The following is a 20,717-nucleotide window of genomic DNA, read 5'->3' as shown; positions in this document are numbered from 1 at the left end:
AATTGGCTCGATCTACTCCCCTGGGCAGAATTTGCACATAATAGCCTCAGGAACGTGTCCACTCTACAGTCTCCATTTTTTTCTAATTATGGCTTCCACCCTTCCCCAGTCTGGTCCCAGTAGAGAAGTTCCGGCCGCGGAGGAAAGGATTCAGGATCTTCAGGCTTTCTGGACTAAGATTCAGCATAATCTCAAACGGCCACTTCTATGCAGAAGAGACAGGCGGATCGTCATCGTCAGAAACCACCCAATTACGCCCTGGGTCAGAAGGTATGGTTATCCACAAAGAACATCAGATTAAAGGTCACTTCCCTGAAACTGGCACCCAGGTATATCGGTCCATTCCTAATATTGGAAAAAATTAATCCGGTTACCTACTGACTGAAACTGCCCACAACTATGAGGATTCCCTCTGCCTTTCATTGCTCTCTATTAAAGCCATTCATACCCAATCCTCAGATCCGACACGGCACACCTCATCCCAGACTGGTCAATGGACAAGAAGAGTTCGAGGTGCAGTCCATCTTGGATTCTCGTATCTCAAGAGGAGGTCTCCAATATTTGGTACATTGGAGGGGTTTTGGACCCGAAGAGAGGGCATGGATTCCGCCAGACCAGGTACACGCCTCCCAGGCTGACTCGGGCATTTCATCTCAAATTTCCTCTTAAGCCTTGTATGGATCGTCCGGAGGCCGACCCTGAAGGGGGGGTACTGAAAGGACGCCGCGTCTACTACCCCCCGCGGCGCCCTACTCCTCCGCTCCAGCACTCACTTCCTTCGCTGCCGGGGTGCGCGGCATCCGGCCCTACGTCTCCTCCTCCCTTCCTCCGTCTCCTCTCAGACATGCGCGCCCCCGGGGCAGACCCCCGCGCGCGCCGATGTCTTCTGCCTACCTTCGCGGCATGCTCCCGCTTCCCCTTCCGGCCCGGGTGTCACGCGCGTGCGTGCTCCTCTCAGTATATAGTGCTACCAGCCCACAGCTGATTGCTGAGCATAGTGAATCTGTGGTTGTGCTTGCTACAAGCTACAACGCAGTCTGCTCTTGTCGTTCTGTTACAGACTCTTGCTTTGAATCCGGACTCCCGACCTCTGGCACCCTTGAACCCCGGCTCACTCTACGGACTTCTACCTTCTCCTCTCCTCGACCCCTGGCTTTGGACTTCGACTACTCTTGATCTCTCCGACCCTGACTCCGGCAAGTACCTCTACGATTCTATACTCTCCTGCCCCGACCCAGGCTATCCACACTACTCTGCTTACCGGACCCGCTCACGCGGCTGTAGGGTGGTGGTTTACCTGTATCCCCACCTCGGCCTCGTGGTCCAGTCCGGTTTGTGGTGAGCACTCCTATACTCCCGTGACACTGAGGCGGGCATGCAGATAGCAAACGATGGCCAGTACTTTTAACTTGCATACACATGAAGGTCATTGAATCTATGGATGTTTCAAGCTTTACAAATGCTTTCAGGAGACTTTTTGCTATCAGAAGGCCAGTTAAGCAATTACGCTCAGATTGTGGAACCAACTTTGTTGGGGCATACAAGGAGTTACAAATTGAAATAAATGACAACGAAGATGTCAGCATCCAGAAGTATTTGCATGATCACGGTTGCACTCTCCTGATTCCTCTCACATGGGAGCAGCTTGGGACCGTATGATTGGAATCGCTCAACGCATTTTGAACTCTATTACTCTGGAGGCCGGTTCAATTTGACTCATTCATTTTATTGTGTGATGATGCTTGGTAGATTTGGGGGTATAATTTACTAAACAAAAGATGTTGTTCTCACTTCCTCAGGAGGGTCTCCTAAAGAAGGACCAAGTCTCCTCTCAATCTCCTGATTTATTGAAGGGTTACACTCTGTTTTTTGGGGGGAGTTTAGGCCTTTTGTGTTTTAGGAGATAAAATTAAAAGCCATCTGCAATCATGTAGTGTAAAACTTTACATTTAGACAGAGCATGAAAATCAGTTTTAATTGGATGGGACTCAGATAAGGTATGGGGTGGGGGGACGGACGAAATAAACAAAATGGGGGTAAACTAACACTATTAGGTAAATTCAATTAAATAGGCTGGGTACCGTGAGAAAGGGGGGGGGGGGGGGTGGTAACATAATGGGAGGAAGATTTTCAAGGCCCTGAAATCCAAGTGTTGGGGGTCCTACAAAATGAAAGATCTGTTGTGAGCAGAATACCAACAATCAGAGCCTGTGAGAGGGGGTGGGGGGTGGGCATATATACGGACCCAGGAAGGGCAGACGAAAAATAAACGTACAGTATGCTAAAATTCAAAAGAGTAACACAACAGTATGAACTTAAACATAACAATTGTTAAGGGTGCAACGCGGAATGGGGAGTGTCGACACAAACCTGATGACCCCATGCCTCAGGTCCTCCTGAGTTATCATATTGACCTCTCTGAGACCAAACCTTGGTGACCCTCTGGCTTGATAACTATGGACTAGAGCTAGCCCAAATTAGTAGATGGTATAGTAGTCTAATCCAGGTCAAACCTCCCAAGCAGGGAAATCCCCTGTGATCTTGTTTGAATCCAGAAGTACAGACTTTGCCAAAAGGTAAGCCCTTAGTGCGGAAAAGAAACTGTTAATAAGAGAAACATGCACGAACCTAAATCCAATAACTTTTAAGGCCTAAGTGGCCAGAGGCTTCATCTCAGAGAGTTGCCGGAAGTCCCATGGCCAGCATGGACAACGATGAATCCAGGAGAAAAGGGGGGTGGGCCAGGTTAGGCGTGTCTGACAAAAAAGCAGACCACTGTGAAGGTTTTTGTTATCTTCGGGCTTAGCTGCAGTAACTTTGAACCAGGATGATCTTTGTGGTTTCATTGACGCCCTGCCATGCATTCAAGAATGAGTGGATTCAGCCCCAGTGATTCCAAGATCGGGATACATTCTTTAGGTGAGACAATAACATGGAACATGTTATTGTGGGAGAGTAGCAATTTACAAAGAAAGACCCATTTATATTTGATCGGGTTTTCCCTTAGGATATTTGTAATAGGGTGGAATTCCCACCTTTTGGCTAGAGTGGCTTGTGTCAGGTTTGGGAAGAGTTGCAAAGTGGATCCCTCAAATTCAATTTGGCTTCGGGATCTAGCAGCTCAGAGGACTCCCTCTTTGGTTCGGAAATAATGTAGTCATACCATAATGTCTTGGGGTTTATCAGCCATTAAGGTTTATAGGTTTTGAGGCCCTGTGGGCTCTGTCAGTTTGGAGTTGCTCTTGTTAGGTCAGGGACCAGGGAAGTTAAAAGATGTGAGAGATACGACTCAAGGTTAACCATGCCTGGTTTTGGCAAACAGTCTGCCCTCCCTGACATGCAAGCCTAAGTGCAGGCAGTGTCAGGGCCAATCATGGGTTTTCCACACACAGGCAGCTACTTTGAGTGACAGGGGAGGAGGCAGGACAAGGCCCGTGTTCTGCCCAATCCCGGGTTCAGACCTTGTACCTTCCTCCCACTGTACTTAGAGGGTTGCACCACCAAATGTAGGCAGTTGTCTCTACCATTGGGAGATACAGGTAACATACAGGATTGCCTGCACATTGGCATCCCCTGTTCCTCTTCCCCTTGGGGGAGAGTGAGTGATTACCATTCCCCTGGCCCTGCTAGAGGGTCAGGAAAAGTAAGGACTGCTTCAGGGGCCCTTGATCTGGAGTGGATGTCCAGGGACCATCTGGAAGTTGGAGACCTGCAGTTAACTGTATTGGGCAGAATGCCTGCGTGATACTGTGTATGCAGAGGAGCAATAAACCGGTTCCAGTTAACTATAACTCCTGCCTAGTGTGCAATCTTTCTGGGGGAGTGGAGTTTGTTTCTTCTGTAGAAGATTACCTCCATACATCTGGAGCCTGCAGCAGATGGAGGCGCTGTGTACCCAGAGATAAACAACAGTAATGTACCCCAGAAGCCTGTCCAGCCGTCCCCACTACCATCAGCGGACCACTCAGCATCCTGTGAGCCAACAAGTAGCACGCACCATACACCTGGTAACAGGGGAATCTCCCAGAGGGTGGGGGAAGTACCGTTACACAAGTATATCATTACTTCCTTCCTCAGATACATTTCTGATCCTTATGTTATTATGACTGGATCTACTTTCAGAATCTTCCATATTTCCCATTATTGAGCTAATTTGTGTTTGTAGCTCAGCAATGTCTTTAGAGTGAGCCTCCTGGGCATGCTCTGTGGCCTCTATGCGCTCAGCCATCTCTGTCATGTGGGATGAGATAGAGTTGATTTCCCCTTTAAGGAATTCATATAGTCTCTGTGACTCAATATGAAGAGCTGTTTTAATGTATTTCATGTAGCCTGCCACATCCATTTTTGAGAGTGAGGCAGGGGACTCACCTTCAAAGATTGAGTCTCTGTCCGAGTTTCCGCCACGTGACGGGAAGTTGTTGTTTTCCGCCGGTTGCAACAGCCATTTTATGAATATTTGTACAACTTCCAGAACGGAAATCTTCTCTATTTTATTAGGCATTGTGACGGGAGGGGACAACCAAGCTATCTAATAAAGGTTAGGCCTCTGGTTACCCCTGGTAGCTACGTAAGCACTATAAGCCAGGGATCAGGGGTAATACATGTAGAAAATAAAGTGACCCCTGCTTTTACTGTTTTCATGTTCCCTTGGCCCTAGAACTGTGAGATTTCTGACGTGTCAGTTTTAGGGGGGATATTTGGGTAGAAATACAATTATTTTGTTTGCAGGAGTTCGGGGGCCGAAAGTTACAGGTAGTCCTTTAATTCTCCCCGGCGAGCAGGCATGATTTGCCGGTACGTGGGGTGAATTACACTGGGGCAACCAGACTATCCCAAATCCATTTCCATTATGAGTATAAGGTTCCCCAATGTGTATACTTTATTAAAGTGTACTTTATAATGTTTTAGACATTTGCAATAAGACTCTATACATTCAGCCAGGGCATCAGCATAGACACCGGCATGTCTGTATAGAGTTCGTAGTTCAAAGAGGAGAGGATGTCCAGAGGTGAGATGACCGTTTGATGGGCAAGGAGGGGCGAATTGCCAAGTCCGTAGAACAAAGGGCACCCTGTGGGGGCACCTTTTTTATCTGCCAGACTCAGTGGAGCCGGCGGGTGGCAATGCGTTAGCTGGGGGAGATACAGCTCGTAGGCACTTGTCCCATTGGCTAAATCATATTTCCCACTCACCCGTTTTTTCGAGCCGGCTTGGCACGACTCCTCCTCTGACGTCAGCTGAGAGACGAGCCCCTATTTCTATTGGTTGGAATTCCCACGCTCTGATTGGTCGCTCCTCCTACCTCCATGCTAAGGATAGCTTACCGGAGTGTATGTAAGGAGACTGCCGAGTCAGAGAACCAGACGATTTTGTGGCTTGAGTCGATGAAGCTATTTCATGTGGCTTTTCAAAATTGCTCTGTTCCAAATAGCAGAGCAACCGGCTTCGTTTAGAAGCTAGGAAAGTCTGCCCTGCAGAGACTAAGTCAGACGCAAGGACCAAGTTCTCATTTTAAAACGTAGCAGTTGTGGCCAGGATTTATTGCCAAAAACAGTTCCAAAGGGCTGTTTCAGAAGAGGATGGGGATGTGACTTTTTAAATGGTTGTTATAGAAACAAAAATGCTTCATACATTATAACACATTAAAAATTCAATTTCAGAGTTGTTTAAAAAAAAAAATAATGCTACTGTACAAGTATTCTCTCATAGTACAGAACTGATTTATTAAAAATAAAATAAAAACACACCTAGGATATTGCTTGGTCTGCAGCATTAAGACATAATCGCAAAAGTAGTTGTGCCATTAAACATTTAGCACTGTGCCACCCATGTGTGTGAAATGATGGACCAATTTAGAGTTAGGTATTTACAGATCATTAGCAGCTGGTCTTAAAATATGATAGAGAGGTCTTAGATTTTCTCTATTTTCTATGCATCATTTTTATGGCTTTCACAACCATACGTCTGTGCAGTGTTTGCACTTTTTTTGCACCAGCACAAGGCCTTAAAAAAGTTACTTTGGGGGAACTGACCCCAGTCTGTAACTGACCAGCAAAAGGAAACTCTGCGGCACAATGCCCGAAGAAACAAGCTGCCAGCAGGCAGAGAGAATGAAACAATTAAATACAACAGAATAAACTTTAAATAAATAATAATCATACATTATTTCCCCGTCTTCGATGTATGTTGCAAATGCTCTGATTAGCACCTTGTCCCTATAGGTGCATACTTAAGAAGGGGTCTGAAATTCAGAACAGCCATTATTCAAACTCTCAATTTGATAGTAATATAAGACAGTTGCTTTTTTTGCCCAAGTTTAGTGCATTTAATTATATTAGGAATAGACACGCCTCTGCACTGCCTGTCAAGTCGTTATGTTAATGACTCAAACGCAAACAGTAATTTACTGACATTTTTTACTAATTGAGGTTCATGTTTATGAGCTGCAAACTAGACGTTTGCGCCCAAGCGGCCCAAGGTTGAGCTTCAACTCCACTGTCGTAAAGCCAACTTTAAATTGGTCCGGATGTGTGATCGTGCTTTGGAGAATCTCCTCGGGGACCTAGAACATCAGTATTGAGAGTATTTGTTGTTGCAATGAGACTAAAACGGAGTCTGATCGTTTCAGATGATCTGCTTGAGACCACAGTGGTCAAATAAAGGAAGGTTATATACTAGATATCGCAAAGGTAAATCCAGAGTAAACAGGATGCTGTACTCAGAAGTCACCCAACAAAAAATACAAAATATATTCTTATTTAAGAGAATATAAAATGAAAAATAAAATCACAAAACTTACCATGCCACAAATATTTACTTTCATTTAAACAGGGGTTGTCTACTAATTACAAGATGGGTAAGGCAAGGTAATTAGAATGTGCTCATAATAACAGCATCACCCCTGCTATTAGACACTCAAATAATCATATTGCAAGAGCAGCTAAATTGAACGGTTTTGTTTCTGATACACTGTAAATGAACACTAATGTATTCTTTGTTTAAACAAACATTCTTTGTCTGAAAGCTGTTGTCTGTTGGATTCTATGTACTGTAGTTCTGCTTTCTAAATACAGCAAATAGAACTTGGCTATCTACGTCAAATGCAAGATGAATGACACTAATTTGATTATGAAGACAAAACAACATTATTTATTTTCTCTTTATGTTTTATTATTAAGTTTGGCTGAAGTTGAAGGAGCAATTTGATCAGTGAAGTGATAGCACAGCAGTATTAATAGATGGCCTTGAAACATTTGTCAATGGCGTCCCAAAATGAAAAAAAACATTTTTTCATGTAGATCAGCTAGACTGAATAAATGTAAAATGTGAAACATCAAAAAGACAGTGATAAATCTGATGGTTTTTTTCATACTGTCTAATCATTTATGTCATGTGGCCTAAAAAGTGACAGTTCTCCTTTATAAGACGTATAAGGCAGAAGATAACAAAATAATAGGGATGTCATACATATTGATAAAGGGAATGATGTATTCAAGGAGCAGAGTAGAAAATAAACAATCCAATTTCCGGGCTTAAGTTGATACTACCTATTCTGGCAGTACAATTAAGTCTGGATATTCAGCAGTAAATAAAATGACTCACTTGCTTTTCATACGGTAATTATACAGCACAGCAATATATCTGTAGCCACCACAACTCCATCTCAAAAGAATAAGGCTCTTATGTTCAGAAAACAGCAAATACCTTTTGAACTGGGGGGTCCCTCAGCTAGAAATAGTGTCTTTCCGTTTCAGAGCCCCTCCAATTGCAATCATGTGTAGCACAGCCTCCGGCCGCTACTACTTTTCATGGGCCCTAATAGTATAAGTCCTGTTAGGGTCAGGCACTGGAAGGGTTAATTCCTCACCGAAGGCCTTGTGTTCTATTGCAGCCTTGAATACACTTAGGGCCTCATGCAGTAAAGTCTGATAGAAAAAAAATCGGCAGGGTTTTTAAATCGCCATTTTTGACAGCGTTGCTATCACGGTATGCAGAAAGCCCCGAATACCTGTGATAGCAACATTTGCAAAAATGACCAGTAGCTTGCGACGAGATGATCGCTCCTGTGTAAAGGGCTCACCTGGCGAGTTGTTTCTGCTGCAGAGAGAGAGAGAGAGAGAGACACGCCTCTCTCTGTGCAAATCTCGGCCGTAAATTTTTTATTTAAATTTTATTACTAGTCTATTGTAGCAGGGGGTCGCCGGAGCAGAACAGCGTTGATTTCAGGTCCGGGGACCCCCTGCTTCCCGAGATACAGGTCTTGTTACAGGGTGCCGGTATCTCCTATGCATTTAAATGTCACGGTCACGTGACCAGCCCTGTGGGACACCCATGGGAACCACCTGAAGGCCCCAAGACACCCGTGGTGATGACCCGGGGACCCCCAGACACCCACGGGGATCACCTGGGAATCCTTTGTGGGGCCCCCGGACACCCACGGGACCACCTGGAGGCCCACGGACACTCACAGGGACCACCCGAGGGCCCACGGACACCCGCAGGGATGACCTGAGGACCCCCGGACACCTGTGGGGACCACCTGGGGACACACGGCCGCCTATGTTATCAATCCTGTGTTAAAATAAATAAATAATGGTTTAATGTGGGGGTACAGGAGGTGGGTTATATATTGGTGCTTTTTACATATTGTAATGTTTATTGGGGTCAGAGGGGGTGAGTGAAAGGCCAAGTACCCCCTTCACTCCCCCCTCTTCCCCCAATAAAGCTGCTGTTGTCCCTTAACCCCTTCATTGCCTTAGCGATTAGCCACTAAGGTAATGAAGTTGCCTGTAAATGCATTTTTCCTGCATCGGATTGATGCCGGGGGTCTCCGGTGCTGATATCAATGGGTATCGGCTCCGGAGTCTCCTGGCATCAATCCAATGCAGGAAAAATTCAGGTTTTTTTGTAAGTGCCATCTCGCCGCTTATCGGCAGCTTCTCACCACCTTCTTACCAACTTTTCATGGCAAGACGATTTGAAGAGGAAATAGCAATTCTAGAGCAGCGATTAGCCTCAATAAGCTAATAGGGGCTACTAGATTAGCACGAGTTTGACAAGCTGGCGATAAGTGGCTTCATGCTGCGCATTTGGCGATTTTTTTCCCCGGCACAAACATTTGCCGAAAACCTCTCTTATCGACGACTTATCAGGCCTTACTGAATAGCAGTAGGCTTTTTTTGGCGATAATCTGGATATAAGTGACTTATCACTGTTTACTGTATGAGGCCCTTAGTGTATCCATGGGCAGGCCTACAACAACCAGAGAGTGTCAGCCTGGTGAAGTGTACTGGCTGGGTCACATGTGCAGATGTGACACCTGTCAGTATCAAACCTGCCCTGTTATGGGGCAGGGTTACAAGCCCAACCCCAGGGTATATAAACTGGTACTCTCCCAAAAGTGGGTTTGTCTCTTTCCTCCCCCTGTGGATTGAACAACAGCTTCCCTGTGTCCCATAATGGGATACAGGAGGAGAACCAGAAGGGAACTTAGATGGGCCTCAAGCCTTAAAGTAACCTTCCAGGTGAAACAAGAAAAGGAATGCACTGCTGTAACAACTAACCAATGCAATAAATACCATTGAACCATATGCAAGTGTGAATCACTGTCTTGGGATATGGAAAGGTGTCAGCATGGACCATCCTACTACTACAGGATCCTCTCTGACTGGAGGCGCTGCCAACGAATAAGGTACCCTGAAAACCTGTCCTGATTATACCCACATCATCATCCCCACAGCACTCAGCCCTCCTATTACCTCACAGGTATGCACGACATTGCACGAAAGACACTAGTAGCAGACCAGATCTCACTTAGGGTGGGGGTAAAGGGTCTACACATGAAAAAAATATATCCAAAACTGGGGTGATTGCTACTTTAGTGTGAATCCTCACCTGGGTTATACAAATCAATACAGTATATACAAAAGACAAATGTTTTACTTGTGCTATACCTGGAAGAAGTTTCAGAATGCTAAAATGGTGCACAATCAATCTCTTCTGATTGCACCAAAGAGTTCCAAGTGTATCAGATTGTAAGCTCTTCGGGGAAGGGACTCCTTTTACGAATGTTACTTTTATGTCTCAAGTGCTTATTCCCCATATGTCACGTGTATTACATGTATGGCGCTATATAAATAAAGATATACAGATATAAATACACACCAGAGAGTTGTTTTACCAGCACATTAACTCATACAAGCAAGAAGCTATTACAGGGCCACGGAGCATCAGCAGGTACATTAGGTACCGAAAACATTTTGAAGTATGTTTATTTTGATAAGGGTCATGTCAACAATTTACTATCTATCAAGCATGACATGTATAAAGACAGATATGAAAACAACAAGAAGTCACAGATAAAAGTGCCAAAGAGAGGAAACAGGACATTTTGTGACGTACTGTATACACTCGGGAGTGACCTAAAAAGTGATTTATATAAGTTACAGTAGGTTGAAGCGCAAAAAAAGAAATAAACACGTCCAGCCTCAAAATAAAAAGAAGAGTAAGTTTAGGCAGGTGAAATGACTAGAGAAATGTGGAACTACTCAAAATGCAGTCATAACATTTGTAACATTTTTTTTTACATTTATTTTTAATTTATTTATTTTTAAATCCAAACCAAGCCTCAATGGTGTTGTGACATTGTCGTGCGATTAGTCTTCAATTTTGCAACCTGTCACCACAATATTACCAGACAGTGAGCGAAACATATTGCATTTGTGCCCTATTTATACAGTAGTCTATACTTTCAGCAAATCTAGCCATTTTAGAAAATGTTGCAGATTGTACTGCACATTGACTGAATGCTTGGGGAATCACTGTCTGAAAATGAGCAAATCCTTGCAATCTTGTTCTAAAATTTGGCACATCTCTACTTAAGACAACAGAAGGCATAACTTTTAATTCAAAGGGAAATGACGCACTTTTTTTTTTTGAAGTGAAACTTCTTTAGTGGCACCTCTGATGGGATAAAACTGGATAGATGGGGGGGTGAAATGTGAAACGGAAGTGACGTCACGTAATGGACGCCGCTCCGCTCACACGCCCCCCCCCCCTGTCACATATGGCGGCGGCGGCGGCGATAGCCGCCGGCGCCGCTCCTAATCGCCGCCGCACCCCTCACCCTCCCACACACCCACACCTAGTTGCTCACATGCGGCGGCGATAGCCGCCGCTCCTAACTGCCACGGCGCCGCTGTTCCGCCGCCCGCTGCCATGCCGCGCGCCACGCATGCGCAGAAGTGGCTGGCGGCGGCGCCGTTCCCCGCCCACTGCCATGCCGCGCGCCATGCATGCGCAGAAGCGGCTTGCAGCGGCGCCTGGGAATAGGGTGGTTTGAGCGTGCCGCCGGGGGGGGGGTGGGGAAGGGGGGAGCTTGAGCGCGCCGCCGGGGGGGGTGGGGAAGGGGGGAGCTTGAGCGCGCCGCCGGGTTGTGGGGAAGGGGGGAGCTTGAGCGCGCCGCCGGGTGTGGGGAAGGGGGGAGCTTGAGCGCGCCGCCGGGTTGTGGGGAAGGGGGGAGCTTGAGTGCGCCGCCGGGGGGTGGGGAAGGGGGAGCTTGAGCGCGCCGCCGGGGGGTGGGGGGGGTATCTGCTCAGAAGACTCAGACTGAGCCCCCCGGGTCCGCAGCTCCGTCGGGGGTGGGGGGAGTCAGGAGAGAGGGGGCAGGACACAGACAGAGAGACATACGGTACACACAGAGAGATACACATACACTGACAGACACACACACACTGACAGACACGCACACACTGACATACACACATTGACTGACACACACATTGACTGACACATACACACAATGACACACACACACTTACTCTGACGCACACACACACACTGACTGACACACACACACACACACACTTACTCTGACGCACGCACACACTCTGACGCACGCGCACACACTGACGCACGCACGCGCACACACTGACGCACGCACGCGCACACTCTGACACACGCACGCACACCCCAGTAATGTACCGAACACCGCCCCTGAATGATGTGCCTATTCCTTCCCCCCCACTGTGAGCTCCCCCACCCGCTCAACATTCATGATGCTGGTACTGCTGCCAATAAACACATACACACACACACTGACGCATGCACACTTTGACGCACGCGCACGCACACTGACTGTCACACATACGCACACACACTGACTGACACACATACACACGCACACTGACTGACACACACACATACACTCACTGACCGACACAGAGAGACATTCACACAACACAGAAAGAGAGAGAGACATACACTGACACACACACACACACACACACACACACAATGACTGACACAAATACACACACTGACCGGTACAGATACATATACTGACCGGCACAGATACATACACTGACTGACACACACACAAACAAACACATACATACTCACTGACTGACACACTGACACATGTGTGCCGAGCACGCGCGTTATAAGTCAATTTATGTGACAAAAGTCAAAGAAGTTTCACTTACTATGCGCGTGCACAGCACACACAGCTTTTTTTTACTTAGGAAACGTTATTATGTTTGACATATAGTGAATGAAAGTAGAAAAAAAAGCTTTGGTTTATGGTGTTCAATGCAGAGTTTGATGACATTATGGGCTCTATGTATCAAATGACAAATTCCAGAACAAAGTTGCAACCTTTTATCGCAACTCCCGCTAAAATATACCCGCAACAGACAGCGTCTATGTATTAATCTGTCTTAAGCTTTGTGACGAGATGAAGGATTTAAGGAGCAAGTGGGAGGAGTTAGGGCGGGGTTACAGGGTTAAATTTGCATATTGGTGCGGAGCTATGTACAGTATGCAGGCAGGGGTGCGCAAACTGACATTTTCGAGAGAACTTGCGTGGTCCCTGTATCTCACTTACCTTGTCTCCGGCGGCATCTGGTGACACATTGCCATAGCAATGCGGCATCAAATGAAGCAGCGGGTCACATGACGTCGTGACATCAGAAAATACCGGAGAAGAGGTAACGGCGGGGGGCGCGAGTAGTGGGGGGAAAGCAGGCGGGGGGCGCAGATTAAAAAGTATTACCTGTATTACCCCTGCAATAAGGAATGTGGTGCGTGTGTTACTTTTGTGTGTCTGCGTCACTTTAAAAGGTGGTGAACATTTGTTTCTAGCGCAGCTTGTGCCAAATTTTACATCAGTAGAAATACACTTCCTAAATGTCACACTGTAGACAGATAAAAATGCAAATTGTTTGACACAACTGTGTCAGCGCACACATACATAGAGACCATAGTATGATTCCATGCTCAGTACAGAAAAATGTTTTTTTCACACATTACGATCATTAGCAGTAAAATATTTGGAAACTGGTCCAGGCCCCAGATGAGCAGTTACAGTAACATTATGCTGTCCCAATTTCTGATTTATTCCATCTGGTTATCAACAAATAAAAAAATAATAACGCCGTCCTCCATCGGAGAAAAACCCCTTAACTTAAAAAAAAGTATTTTCTTTCCACAACACACATTTCAAAACGATTTAACAATTTTTGGAAACTGTTAAAAAAAAAAAAATCAGACATATGACTACTGAATATTAGAAACAACACAATCTGCATGTTTCACAAACTTACATTATAAGCCACTGAAGTCCAGGTTTATCATTGAATGGGCAAATGAACCACCACACGATATATACAAGAGCTTAATGTTGAAGACAACACTTAAATATGATAGCCGTGACTGTAGTAATTACAACGTAGGAAGTATCTTAGGCAAGGGAGTTACCAACCCAAAAGAAAGGAAATAGAAACCCGTAATTAGTGATTTCCCTAGTTCTGATCCCGAGAGTGTGATCCTAATGGCATTGCTTTAAATGTAACATAGCACTGTGTGTTGCATTCTCACAGTATTGTGTTCTGTTCTGTTGTTACTGTATATACTCTGAAACTCGTAGTAGAACAAGAGAATGGAACAGAATAAAATGGCAAATGTTTACATGTTTATTTGTAACAAAACCAGAAATGTAGAGTCTAACTACCAAATATTTTGATGTTCTTTCAATTGGAACCCATAGAGCAAAAGAGTGCATATGACATATGTCTGTATACATTCTAAGAATACGGCACAATATACAGTACCTTATCCCTTGACTGGCACCGATGGCAATCACAGATGAAGCAATACTGGCGCTGCAGCTGGTTCTGGCGCATGTGGGTGTTCACTTTCACATCAATGTAACTTATAGTGAGCTATGTATGACAAAAAGGAGAGAATACATTTTTATTTAGGCTTGTGGAATATGTGACACTTACATGTGCAATTTAGAAATAGATGTATACTTATTCTTCACTTTCTCTTAAAGGCACGTAAAAACAATAACACAAATCATTATTGAATACCCAACATTATCCTCTTTGTAGTTCCATTTCAAACCCCACCCTAGCAATTAAGGACTTTAATTATTCATAGTGTTAATTAGCGTCACTGCCTAATTACACATAATCTGTATGCTATTATATTTATAGATGTTTATCAGAATATCATCTAGTTATCCAGCCTTTAGCTGTTTTCCCAACGTCCTTAATGTACTGTAAACATAATTTTAAATCATTAGCAAAAGAAAGCAACTTTCCATTGAAACCCTTCTTTTTTTCCCCAAAAGTTTAATCTGTGTAATGTTAATGTACAGTATGTCATTTACATAGATGCAACGAACACTTTGTTTGACTTTAGAAGAGGTACATATTCTGTTGGAGTAAATTTACATGGAATTCCAACCAAAAATCCAAATAGCCATTTGGTTCAGTGTTTTCTCACAAATGCTTTACAAACAACATTGGTTAAACTTTAGATACAGTACAGAACTGTCAAAAACATGTAAAATACGTGATAAAAAAAACACAACACAAAAAAAAAAAACATTTTTGCAAAAATAAAGCTTTTTATGTTTGTTGAATGATCAAATCGGGAGGAAGAACGCCTGGTACATCTCAATTGTTTGTCAAAATCAGGTTTTCTATCACATCCTTTCCAATAATTAAAATACATGTACGTGTTATGAATTATTGTGGGTTATTCACAAGGTGCCATTGCTTCACTCTTCATTCTAGCAAGGTTAAATCTTTGCATACCATTACAGCTATTTGTATTTCTGTGTGACTCAAGTGAACAGAAGAAGCACTTTAGATTGTATTTTTATTGATATTGTGTGCTAGCGTTTATATGTGTTAGTGAGTGTGTTAGGGACTAAGAGATAGAGAGAAAAAAAACTAATTATATATATATATATATATATATATATATATATATATATTAAGGTTATGGTGGGTAAAGAAAGTGACAAAAACCCTCCACAGTATAGCATAAAGCAACTCTAAATATTCCTGTATATTCATTTGCATGTCTTAGACAGGTCTGTAAACCTGTCTTTCACCATTATCGCCCAGCACACAGCACTTCCACTGCAGCAAGGGATTCTGGGAAATGACATGCAAATGAGCACACAGTGCCACCTTTTATCTCAAGCTCACATTACATTATATATATATATATATATATATATATATATATATATATATATATATATATATATATTATATATAAAACTCAAACGATGTTTGTCTGTGGGTTTGTGCGTTTTCTGATTGGCTGGCGGCCGGCCACACCTCTCGCTGTAGCGCTCTCCCATTGGCTGTGGGGCGGGGTTTGCGGTGACGTCACAAACAGGGAAACTTCACCCACTGGGTCTCCTCACTATGTGCTTCTCCTCCTCACCCCGCGGGCCCCTCCTCACTGCTCCGAGCAAGAGATAATGTCCTCTTCACTCGGCGCTTCTCCTCCTCACCCCGTGTGACCCTCCTCACTGCTCCAAGCAAGAGTCCGGGGCTTGCGCCGGGGAACGGGTGTCAATGAGCAACGGGGACCGGGGGGGAATGAGCGCTGAGAAACAGGGGGGGGGGGTGTTCACCAGTTGTCCTCACTCAGCGCTTCTCCTCTTCACCCCGTGGGCCCCTCCTCATTGTTCCGAGCAAGAGTCCGGGGCTCGCGCCAGGGAAAGGGGAGGGGGGGGGGAAATGAACGGCGGGGACATGGGGGGGAGGGGTCAATGACCGTCGGGGGGTGGGGAAATGACTGCCGGGGACCGGGGGGGGGGGGGGAATGAGCGCCGGGGACCGTGGAGGAAAATTAGCACCGGGGACCAGCAGGGGGGGAATGAGCGCCGGGGGAAATGAGCACTGGGGACCGGGAGGGGGGATGGGAAAGGAGCGCCGGGGACCGGGGGAGGGAGGGGAAGGAGCACCAGGGACCGGGAGGGGGGGGGAAGGAGCACCAGGGACCGGGAGGGGGGGTTTGGAAGGAGCAGCAGGGAATGGGGGGGGGAAGGAACAACACCCCTACCGCCTCCTGCCCGAGCAGCCAGCAAGGGGACAGGAGGGAGGGACACCGCGTGAGCAGCACATCCAGGTATATCAGCTAGTATAAATATATATATATATATATATAGTCAGTAATGATCACAAGAAGTGGTCAAAACCATTGCCAGTTGGACTTATTACATTATATTTTCTTTACCTTTTGTGTTATGCCGGTACATTTGAACACTTCTTGTGATCATTACCGACTATTGTTTCATTTTTCTCCTGTGCACTCCTCTTTAGGCATCCTACCCAGTGAATGCGACCATTTTTTCTGCTATAGATACAGTATATTTCATCATCATATTCCGCCGTCGTCAAACCATTGCTTGAAAAAAAGGCCTCCCCAATGATCTTCAAGGTACCACAGTTGCAAGCCGCTCTTCTCCATGCTGCTCCAGCAAATTTTCTACTTCGATCCTCCCATCTTACTTTTGGTCGTCATCTTGGTCTTTTGATATACCTTGGAATCCAGTGCACTACCATCTTTGTCCAACGATGGTCATTTCTTCTTGCGACATGTCCGGCCCATTGCCATTTCAATTTCTTCTTCCCTGTGTGATGATGTCACAGACTTTTGTTTGCTTTTCAACCTATTGATTCTTTTTTCTGTCTCTTCTGGTAACCAAGCGTACATCTATCCATACTTCTATGAGTTAACTGAAGCTGTTCAATTGTCTACATATATAAGGTCTGAGTTTCACATCAGTTTGTGACCGTAGGCAGGATACACTGGATTGAGGATAACTATGGTATTGCTCTATTCTGAAATTTTCTTATTCAAGCAGCATGTAATGAGTCTTGCAAAGATTTTCTGTACTTATTCCCAAATTTCAGATGTAACTATCTCCCCAGAGACCTTCCATTCTTCATGAATTGTATTGCCTTTGCCACTTCTTCTTGAAGGATGCATGATATATCACTGGTAGTTTCATATCACACTACCTCTGCTGGATTATGCTCTATGTTATCTGTGTTTTTGTACAATTTCATGTAGAAATCCTCAGCTCTCTTTATGAAAAGTGTGCACCCATTTTTTGTTTGCCTTTCCTTTATGAAAAGTGCACTGTCTTTAATTGTAGATCCATCGTCTTCTTTGAGTGCAAAGATTTGCTTCTTCCCAATTACAAGTTGCTGCTTTATCTGTTTTAACCTTTTTCCTTCGATGTTCTTTACCATATGCTTGCAGACCGTCTTGCACAGCTCTGCATATTCAATAATTTTTTTTGTGTCTTGGGATTAGCTGCAAGTATGTGGGCCATTCATTTTATTTCACCCCTAGAGAGGTCAAGACATATTTTGTTCAAGAGGGCCATCCAAGGGTCAGGTCTTAAGGAAGAGTGCAGGATCCTATTGACCAGAGCCAACGTTTGAGACCACAACGGCTTTATGTGGGATAGAGAGCCATAATGCCCACAGCCTCTGAAAAATCTGGGGGAGGCGTGTCTTTTCATCTTATGCAGGCGCACAGGGGACAAGTGCCACCGGTAAAGTCGTTTGTATGCATTTTCCTTTAATCTTGCAGCATACTGTATAGAGCTCTTAGATGCCCCCTCACAGATATCATTCCAATCCTCTAACTCCAGTGTGTCCCCCAGCTTCGGTCTTGGACATTTGGTCGTGGCCCTTTTTTCCATGACCAAATATCCGCAAGCATTTAGTCGCTACCTCTCGCTGCCAAGGTAAGTCCCTAACTTTACCCCAAAAAAACCTAATCTTAATCCCTAATACGAATACATTGCCATACCACTTGCTTCCCTAATCATCTCTATTTTGTCTGTAGGCCATATCCTTAAGATCTGGAAAACTGCCAGAGCTGTATCAGTCTTCAAAAGTGGAGACAAATACACGGTCTCCAACTATAGGCCAATCTCTCTTCTCCAATACTATCCATAGTCGTGAAAAAATGTGTCCACACCCAATTAAGTGATTACTATACCAAGAAAAATGTCCCCTAGCCAACTCAAATCTGGCTTTTGCCCAAAGCACTCCACAGTAACGACCATCCTAAAAGTTTGCAATGATATCTAGTGTGGAATGAAACTGGGAAAATTTACTGGTGCAATATTCCTAGATTTTGCTAAGGCTTTTGATACTGTTGATTATGTTATCTTGTTAAACAAGCTGCAGCGCTCTGAAATAAGAGAACATGCTTTAAATTGGTTTCACTCATACCTATTGGGTAGATCCCAATTTGTGTCTATCTCAGGCTCTAACTCCAAACCCATGGATATCACCAGAGGTGTTCCGCAAGGCTCTGTTCTGACTCTTTTCAAGACTCTTTTCAGTCTTCATCAATGATCTACCTACAGATTTTAAGGGAGCTTCAATGCACATATATACGGATGACACAATCTTATATGCACACTGCCCTAGCCTCTCTAACCTTGGACACGTACTTCAATCTGATTTTTTGAGACTTGAAAACTGGATTTCCCAAAATAAACTAATTTTAAACACAGATAACACTGTAGCAATGGTATTTGGGACCGAGGCTAAATTTCTAAAGCTACCAATGACCAAGCTAAAGATCAGAACTAACTCTAATACCATCCTAGCCCCTGTCACTAGTTTTAAATATTTGGGCAAATGGTTTGACCATTTAACATTTGGGTTACACATTGATTCCCTGATATCCAAAACCTATGCCAGACTAGGTGTTTTTTATAGGAGCAAATCCTCCCTAAGTCCGCTGGTCAGAAAGCGTATCACACAGCATATGCTAATGCCACTTATTGACTATGGGGACATAGTATATGGCACGGTACCCCAAACTCACGTTAGCAAACTAGACACCCTCTACAACTCAATATGCTGCTTTGTACTACAATGTAACTACAACACACATCACTGCGAAATATTCAAAAGCTAGATTGGCTTTTTTTACCCCCGTTTTTTCTAATAACTGCACAAACTTTTGAGTTCCATCATTTTCCCACAAATCCAAAACCAATTGAGTTCCGGCAACACCGAAACACAAAAACACCTGTGAAAGTGCCACCCTTAACATCTATAGACTCTACCTGTACTATGACATTTATTCGAGCATTCAGTTTTCAGCTGTGCCTATCTCAAGCAGGCATTGTATACCAGCTCTGTACATAAACAAGAGGACAACATTATGGCCATTTTTTAAAGCTCATAAACCTTTCAATTTTCAATATATGCTCTCAACATAAATCTGAAGTTTATTTTAATAATTATGCATAATAACTTTGCAAATACAGGTCTCACAGCTCCATCAAGTCTGACCACAAATAAAGAGAAATACAGTACAGTAAATAATGATTTTTTTTGTAGTTTATAGGAACTTGTACCTAATAAATTAATGCAGCAGCAAATCTATATTTGCACTGAACACTGTTGTTTATTTATTAAGGATTTCTTATAATAAGGACAATAGGAAACATTTTTATGAATTGAAATAGGCTTACCATATACAGTATATCAGTATTTCTACAAATGAGAAGCGATAGAATTAAGCGTTTCACACTGCGGTGTGCATGGAAGAAGAAACAGAAAAGTAAAGGCAATTATTTAAAAAATGTTAAACCGACTAAGTAACAGTATCCTAAATGAGCCTGTAGCCTCATTCGCTGCTTCACAACATGTAAATGCTAGTTTAAGGGACTGGGCTGCAGGGTAGGTGCTCATTATTACTTTTATTTTAAATTAGAGCTAGAGTATTTCCTTGGGCTGGCTTTTAAGTTGCATGATCACAATAAGCCAGTTACCTTTTAATTAAGCACAACTATTATTACTAGGAAGTACATCTTTTATTGTCTCATTTCTATGTGTCAAATGTCCTACACTGCAATAACAATGTTCATGATTCTGTACTTATGCAATTTAAATGACATTGAAAGTGTGTGTGTGTGTGTGTGTGTGTGTATATAAAATATAATGTTTGCATTGCTTTGTGACAGGTATTTTTCTCAGTTAATTAGATCTGTGGCTTCCAATCATTGACTGTTCTGTGGTGATCCTTCGAGGAATTGACCCCTAATGAAACCACATGGAATGCGTGTGGTCCTACTGTCATTAGTAGGAGCAGAGCTGCAATAATCCTGAATCTAAGTCTGTTCTGTTTTGTCCAGAGGCACATTTATGTGCAGAACTTTGTCTGTACTGGCATGTGACATTACAAATAAAAAGTAGCAAAATACTGTCGTTTTTTCCTCCACAATATTACCAAGATATGCCCTTTCCTCTTTTGCTCGACTGCAAAAACTCTGACATGGACCCCTATTCTCTCCCGTCTCGATTACTATAACCTCCTGCTGTCCGGCCTTCCTGCCTCACACCTGTCTCCCCGACAATCTATCCTAAATT

The 20,717-nt window shown here is 44.0% G+C and overlaps 1 protein-coding gene across 3 annotated transcripts in view; it reads right to left on the bottom strand.

The window, feature by feature from the left end:
* SMYD3 (SET and MYND domain containing 3) overlaps positions 1–20,717 on the bottom strand; it is a 1,022,776-nt gene that overhangs the window by 222,461 nt on the left and 779,598 nt on the right. For all 3 annotated transcript variants that reach the window (XM_075597074.1, XM_075597076.1, XM_075597077.1), the window contains one exon: positions 14,109–14,219. In XM_075597074.1, the coding sequence (XP_075453189.1) occupies positions 14,109–14,219 (111 nt within the window). The remainder of the gene's footprint in view (positions 1–14,108; positions 14,220–20,717) is intronic.

Source organism: Ascaphus truei, chromosome 4 (genome assembly GCF_040206685.1).
Source record: "Ascaphus truei isolate aAscTru1 chromosome 4, aAscTru1.hap1, whole genome shotgun sequence".
NCBI lineage: Eukaryota > Metazoa > Chordata > Amphibia > Anura > Ascaphidae > Ascaphus > Ascaphus truei.
Note: the sequence above shows the minus strand (reverse complement) of the source record. Positions and strands in the feature narration are given on the sequence as shown.